General features: G+C 35.8%; 1 protein-coding gene across 1 annotated transcript; it reads right to left on the bottom strand.

The window, feature by feature from the left end:
* Positions 1-4,258: 4,258 nt before the first annotated feature.
* On the bottom strand, positions 4,259-5,513 carry CLDN17 (claudin 17). Its single transcript, XM_072614888.1, has one exon. The coding sequence runs from the start codon at positions 5,326-5,328 to the stop codon at positions 4,657-4,659; it is 672 nt and encodes a 223-aa protein (XP_072470989.1). The 5' UTR covers positions 5,329-5,513; the 3' UTR covers positions 4,259-4,656.
* Between the last annotated feature and the right edge of the window lie 2,803 nt (positions 5,514-8,316).

Here is an 8,316-nt window from a genome sequence, read left to right as displayed (position 1 = left end):
GATTTCAAACTTATTGATCTTTTGATTACCTCCATTTTCCAATATATCTTTCTCCATCCTCATCTCAGAGAGCCATCTCATAACAAAGGAAAAAGAAATAAAAAGAGTTCCCCAAACTAATCAACATCAGTCATGTCTGACTATATTTAGTGTCATACCTGTAGTTCTCTACCCCTAGAAATAGAGGAAGGAGGTATATTCTCATATCTTTTTGTTTTGTGCAGTTTGATCATTATTATTTTACAGCCTTGTTTCAATTTTTTGTTGTTCTTTCCCTTTATATTGTTGAGGTCATTGTGTATATTGTTTCCCTGGTTCTGCCTATTTCACTTTTTTTCAGTTTACATGTCTTCTCATGTATTCTTCTCTCCATATTCATTTTTCCTAAAATTCAGTAATATGTCAACACACTTGTACGCACAATTTGTTTAGCCACTCCTTAGTTTAGGGGCATCTACTTTATTTCTAGTTATTTTCTCCTATAAACAGTATGGTTATAGTTTGCTGTAATATGGGAACTGGAAATATTACATTCTATCTTAAGAGTTAGAATTGCCAAACTAGGAGCATCTCTGAAGAAGCAAAGTCATGAGTAATCTGTACATTTTTCTCTTTTGTGGTTGTTAGGGAAGGAACAGCAGAGGCCTTGATCCTTGGGAAATTGCCTATTGACCTAGATCAGAGGATCACAGATTGAGAGCTTGAAGAGAAATTATCGTCCATGTATTCTCATTTTATAGATGAGTAACTGTGGCTATAAGAGGTTAAGGGACTTATTATCCAAGTGACTTCAAATTCAGTGCCAATGTGAACCAGACATTTGTTGAGTAAGCTTTGTGGAAATTATCTAACCTTCACCAAATGCATTAAAATGGCATATTATACCAGAGAACTAAGATTGGTACAGGCTGATGGTCCTATTTTGCCTAAAAAACATACTATGAATAAAATGATGAATACCTTATCACAAATCATACAGTTAGATCTTTTAATTCTAATAAGCTTTTGAAGTGACTGGATCTTTATCAAGGTAAAGTGATCTCTAGTTTCAGAGAATGTTATTGCCTATATTTTTACAACTGAAGATTTCACCATTCAAGATTTCACAGGTTTTCAAATCATGATTCTTTTGCTCAGATTTGTTATGTTCTAATATCATAGTTATTATTCAAACATGAAATGAGAAAATTGTGACTACATGTAGCAAGCAGGGTTAAGGTTTTAAGGAAAAGGACTAGTTCTGTGTTTTCTTAGAATTAGGGAACTCTGTGGTTAGGAACGCACTGGACCAATGTACATCAGTATCTTCTCTGTAATCTATATAGTCTTAGGATATTGCCTAGAATTCCGAGGGGTGACATAGACAGTATATGCCAAAAGTCTTTTAGGCTCTGAGGCCAACTCGCTGTCCATAATGCCATGTTTAAAAGTAGGAAAAATATATAAAAAGAAATACTGATCATTTTGATACATTGTGATTCTATGGGTGCATGTCTAAAATGGATCGTGACATTGGTTTACTCAATAGTTCTTAAATTTGTGGGATTTTTTTTGCATCTTATCAAACAATAAATATTTACTGACTGATGTTTTGTTATTCTAAATCTGCTTTCAAAACTGGGTCCATTGTATAACTTAATGAGAGAGAGAGAAAGTCTGATCTTGGCTAAGTTCCTGTTATTCATGCTAGCCTAGAAATAGTAAATTACAAGAGATCAGGTACTGTACTTCTTTTTTTTTTTTCCTGCGTCTGTTCTTTCCTTTTCTTCTGTTTCTACATTTCATTTGCCCAACTTTCAACAACAAGCATTTATCAAATTTTTACTATTCAGTTGATGTTGAAAATCATTGAATATTATACCTTTCTGGACCTCAGTTTCCTCATGTATAAAGTAGGTATAATAAGGCTGGGCTACATCTATAAAGTAGTTACAATAAGGCTTGGTTACAACCATAAAAGTGTTATTTCAAGGATCAAAAGAGATAGCAATAATCTAATATGTAACATACCTTGAAATAATAAAGCAACTTTAAAACTGTTAAACATCATACAGATGTAAGGGATTATTCTTATTGCGCATTTTAATGAAATTTGTGAATTACTGCCAGACCTAGAGGCCTGTGGGCTACCCGAGTCTTTCTTACCTCACCTCCCGAGGTCTTCGGCTGGCCACGCCGGGTGCGCATATGAGAGAAAGGACGTTCCGGAGTCGAACAAGGGTTGAACTTTATTTCAGGGTCTCGGTTACAAGTGCAGGGGATTCTTCCTTAGGAGGGAGAGAGAGAAGGATCTCCCAAGGAGGCAAAGATCTTACAATAAGAGATTGGAAGTAGAAGTATAAGTGAGGAGAGAGGGGGAGGGGAGAGAGGAGAGAGGAAAAGCGGAGCCTTGTTGTCCTGTCCACTCCGCGCCCCTCCTGCCAAGAGAGCTTTCAGGCTTTCCTGATCCTACCTAAACTCTCCAGCAGCATAGTTTGCATCTGAATACCGTGCCTGTTAGGTAACTAGGTGTGCTCCAATCCGGGACAATCTCGAGGGCGGGGAGAGCTCTCTCCCATCACGTTTCTCACGGGAAGAGGCGGAAATACACGAGATAGCTCGGTTCACCTCGATTCCCAGTCGTTTCCTGGGGGTCTCGTGAGAACTCTAAGATTTAGAAGTTCCCACCTTTACCCGCCCGAGACTGTCCACATGGAATTGAGCTTCCAACCCTAGCAAATTACAATATGTAGTATGTATGTAAAATATTTGTGGTTTATCCAAGCATCCAAATATTAAATTTATTTTTATTTACTCATAGATGTCTCTTTTTTCAGATTAAAAAACAGAAATGAGTTATCTCTAGAAGAAACCCATAATTGATTAATCAAATGACCAGAAGTAAAATTTCTATTTCTTAAATCTCAGCACATCATTCCATAGTTATTGTTCTCCAAAAACGAATTATTCCTCCTCCTACTCTTTTTTAGTTAGTTAAATGAATTTTCTGTCTAATTTAGTTGAATCACTATGAGTAAAATGCCCCAGAGGGCTAAGGTTTAAATATGCCTATGGAAGGATAGCTGGTTGTATAGCAACTTGTAACTTGTTTGTCCTGATATCTCACTTCTTTTAGTATAGGAGATAAAGTGTATGTGTGTGTATGTATGTGTGTGTATGTTTCCTCAACACACCCAACATTAGGTCAACAGTTGGAGAGTGATCTATATTAAACCTCCAAAGTTCTCCTTATTGCTAAGTGGTTTCTCACTTTTTATTTTTATCCCATTGTTGATGCTACATTTATGTGTGGATATTCATTTAGATGAAGTAACTATTTATGACATTATGATTTATGATATTACATTTAAATGTAAAGTTAATTAAACATAAAGTTAATTAAATGGTTGGCTTACTTAGGTACTCTTGAGGGTTGAGGACATAAGGCCAAGGATAATCAAGACCTGGTCTTGTTGAGATGTCACTTTCTGACTGTCCCTGTAAAGCCATTCTAACACAGGACTATGTTCACCAAATTGCTTCACAATGAGTGAACTTGTTCAAGTCACTTTTCACATAGTAGATATTCGATAAATATTTAATCAACTAAATCCTTGGCTCTTTCATTGGAAACTGTAGATTGTCTAAAATTCTTTGTACTTCCTAAACTTGAATATCTGAAAATGGATTTAGAAATGTTTATGTCTTTAACATAGAGAAGAATGAAACAGTAGCAAATCAAAATTAATGAATATATTTCCCCTACCTCTCTAATCTATACATATACTGGTAAAATAAAGAAAAGAAATAATGGTCCATATAATTCCTATGAAGCCAAAATATTTTTGCTTTATTTCTCTTTATGTTTCAGGAGGGTAACATTTACTTTGACTTCAATCATTGCCTCAATGAACTATTGTCTCAAGTCTCCACTTTATTTTGTATTCCTACACTTGACAAGCGACTAAACAGTAGAAACAAAAAGAAAAACTAGTGCTCTCAACAGTAAAAGATCAACTCTCTCACTTGGACCTATTTTCTAATGTAGATGAAAATTAGTGTTAATATGTTCAATTCTTATTCCTTTCCTCTGGCTATATACATTCTTCAATTTGCTCTCAGAAAATCACAGGTTATCAAAACATATTAAATTTAAATTGTGTCTTTTCTGCATCTCTAAAGTCAAACAAATGCATACTTAAATCTCTCTTTCTCAAGTTATAGTATTTGTATCCCTGTTGATTGGCACATGCTATTCATTCATTCATTCATTCGAAAATTACCAATAACTCTGACTTTTTATTTCTTTCCACAATTGCCGATTTTTATAATGAGTCATTCTCTTAGTGGGTTTTAAAAATTCTTTTCATAAGATGAGAGTTTCCATCATGACACAACAACAAAAAAAATTAGCTCACCATGCTCACTAGGAGTTTTAGGAAGAAGTGTAAGTCGAGATGATTACTCAGGTTCAACAATTAGCAAATAATTTAAAATTAATTGACTGCCTGTATAAAATCATTTCCATTCTTACTGGTGGCAGAACAGAGTCCTTTATGGATTCTACCACAGTTTATGTCCAGTTACAGACCAAACTCTCCCTCTTTCCATTCATACAGTTTTAAGAAGGAGATAAGCAGGACCTTCGTCCAAGTCCACATTCTGAGCTAGAAGATGCTAGACATAACTGGTAGAGGTCTTACTTGCACTCATTTTTTGGCGCTGAGGTTTGTATTGCCTGCGGTGTTCTGTTGATGAATATCTGTACCTCCTCCTTCTTCTTTTGCAGAAACAAACACTACAGAGAAGAATCCCTGCAATAAAGAAAACTGCTGAACTTGCCCAGCCAAGGAAGAGAGCGGCACCCAGCTCCCGTTTCTGTCCTACATGAATAGCTGGGTTGTAGAAATCCTGGATGATGAGATTGGCTGTCCAGCTTACAGGAATGAGAACGATGATACCTGTCAGGATGAAAAGGACTCCAGATGCTCCCAGGAGGTAAGACCTGACTTGTTCATTAGAGCTAGTACAACGGATTTGCTTCATGCTAAAGACACCAACAAGCAGAGCAATCAAGGACAAAGCGCTTGCCACACACATCAATGCTCGGGATGCTTCTAAAGCAGGTGGGAGAGCCAAAAGAGAGCCATAATATTTGCACTGCCACCTAATATGTGCTTGTTGGATACAGTTCATCCAAAGTCCTTCCCAGATCCTTTCAAATATCACAATGTTGCTGTCAATGAAGGCAGACACTCTCCACTGAGGCAGTAGAGTTGTAGCAAGAGTCCCAACCATTCCAAAGAATCCGAGAACCAGTCCAGCAATCTGCAGGGGATACAAAGCCATCTTCTTCTCCAAGGAGAGAGTTGAGTTTTAATGGCAAAAGCCAGAGTTTTGAAATTTCTTAGTCTCTTGTGATTTTTCACCCTGATAGTGCCTATAATATCTGAGTTCAAATAAGCAGCAGAAACCCAACTCAAGAGAAGCTAAAATACCTACTGTATTAAACATGGATTATCTTTTTACTCACATATTCTTTTCTATATGTATATCTTCCCCTTTAGGTGTAATAGCTTTCTAGCCAATTAAAAGCCAGGCAGTGGTATATCAAGAAATATTACATTCAGATTCCAGTATTTCCCATAGTATTATTGTCTTAGTAATACTATAATTAAGTGTCAGGGCTTCTATTGTGGCGTAATAATTACAGAGTTGAAGACTTCCTGCTTAAAGTTACTTTGCTATAAAATTGTAAAAAGTTAATCCACAACTGAAGAAAATGTCAAGACTTCATTAGTTCTTTGAGTTTATTGTCAATCTATCCTTATTTAATATTGATCGGTCCTTGTAATTTTGGACATAAGGTATAGCTTTAGCCTGCAGAGGTTCCCAAACTTATTTGACTTACTACCACTGTAAAAAAATTATCCAGCGCCGCACCCCACCCCCCCTGAAATTCTACTTTCTTTAATCTTTCAATTTTTTTTTTTGAAATTTGTGTCATTTCAAACTATTACCCCTCCTTTCTCCACCCCTACATTGTTCTAGTGCCCTCCAGGGGGGAGATACCTCTCACTTTGGGAACCTATGAAACTTCCTATTAAAACTTGTTTAAATTAGATGTGTTATAAGAGAAAGGTTTTGTTTAAAGAAGAATGCTAGATTTCATAGCTTATTCTTTAGGAGGAAAGGAAAGTTAATGAAATAATCCTATTTATCACTGACTTTTTATTGGCTAAGTAATATCTTCTTCTGGTGTGTTACAACAATTACCAAAACACAATCTTCATTAAATTTTTTCTAAATAATTGAAACATCTACCAAAATAGTGTTTCGATTGGTGAGGCAGAAATTACTTAAACAAGCTAAGTCAGATCAAGTCAGCAATCGTTTATTTATTAAGTACCTGTTATGTGCTAGGCACTGGCACTAAGTCCTGGGGATATAAAGGAAAAAAACAAAACTCTACTCTCAAGGAATTCAGTCTGATGGTGAGACAACATGCAAGCAACTATGAGCAGAAAGGATATACACAGGATAAATTAGGAATAATTTCAGAGGAAAGGCATTAGAATTAAGTGGTGCCTTGCAGAAGGTGGGATTTTAGCTGAAACTTGAAGAAGCCAGAGAAGCCAGGAGGCAGAGATGAGGGAAAATAGAGTAATTACCCAAGACAGAAAATTGGTTAGAATTAGAATTGAGAATTTTTTTTTAAAGCTAGAAGGAAACTTGAAGGTCATTTTACAGACGTGAAGAACAGGAAATGACTTGTCCAAAGTTACAACTATTTCATGACATTGTTTTCTAACTAATAAACTGACAAATTTTAATTCTGAAACTTTTAAACAGGTCTACATTTGAAGAATTTAAAACTTCAAGGGCAATTTTCAATGACAATGAAAGAGGCGACCTTTTCAGTTTATCATCCTGGGAATCTGTTATCAAGTGATTGTCATTTTTAACTGTCATTTCTATTGTCAATCACCAGATTTGAGGTATTCTTCTCTGCAAGCCAGGAGTTAGGTCCTGGAATAGTAAATAAGCTTTTGTACTTTATCTCTCCCTCACTTCTGCTTCAGGAGTAAGTATGCCTATGTATATATATAATATATGTATACATATATTATATATACATGCATACACATGTATGTATAATATATATGTATTAAGTTACAGGTACAAGTAATTCAGACTCTATCTATGTCTAGTGTAGGGGACATTTAGTGTGGTCACACAGGACATATCCCCACTACCAAAGCCTTTTACCAGACCAAAAAAAATTGAAATAGATCAACGGAACAAAATAAAGATTCTAAAATAGTCAACCTAATGTAGGAAAAGTATTTTTATTTTTGTTTTAGACTGCATCTGTGGTTTCAGTGGGATAGGAAAATCCTCACTAGGAAACTCCCTCTACTACTCCAAGCAGGTTGGAACTTGCTTTTCAACTTGAAGTTTTAAAGAGTTGCTGTTTGAGACAGAGGTACTTGTCCAGAGTCATAGTGCTTTGAAAACCTAAAGAAAATAAAAATTGGTTGAGAACTCATTATTTAATAAATATTCTTGATTAGTATTTGTAAGTGGTAATTTGCCTAGCATTTGGCTAGCAGTATGGTGGGAAGTAGATTTAGAACCATAACTAATATCCTATACCTCAGTGAAATCCAGAAGAATTGAAGACCTTACACATTTTTAGCAATTTAAATTACTTTAAAAATGAAAGAAAATGGAATAATGTAACTATCTCAATTACGGAGGGAAGAAAAAATTTTTAATATTATACAAAGAGAAGGATCACAGGTATAACAATAATAAAAACAGTAATAAATGGCTAGCATTTATATAGTATCTATCATGTGCTGGCTGTGCCACTCTGCTAAGTGCTTTACAAATATTATCTGCAATACTGTTTAAGAATTTTGACCATGGAGACCTGTCTGATGGCTCAGCAAAAAAGTCACCCTGGACCCCAAGCACATTCACAGTCATTTTATCATCACTTCCTATGGATCTGATCTACTGTACAGCTGGAATGGTAAAAGTTGGGAAGGGATTTTGCCAGTCTGAGTGAATGCCCCAAGGCATTTTAGGGATACTAGCCACTTTCCAAAGGCTGATGGAGAAAGTGGTTGGAAAAATGAACTATCTAGATGTGTTCGTGTACCCATTGTCTTTGGTAAGACACTAGAGGAGAGGAGAGATTGGCAAAAGTGTTAGATTGGCTAGAGGAAGCTGGTGAACTGCAGTGCTGTTTTGGACAGTGGATCTTGAGATGCCATCACTTTCCTATGTTTGTATCACTATTTGAGTAAGATATCTTAAAAACCTATGATA

The sequence above is a fragment of the Notamacropus eugenii genome, chromosome 5 (genome assembly GCF_028372415.1).
Source record: "Notamacropus eugenii isolate mMacEug1 chromosome 5, mMacEug1.pri_v2, whole genome shotgun sequence".
NCBI lineage: Eukaryota > Metazoa > Chordata > Mammalia > Diprotodontia > Macropodidae > Notamacropus > Notamacropus eugenii.
Note: the sequence above shows the minus strand (reverse complement) of the source record. Positions and strands in the feature narration are given on the sequence as shown.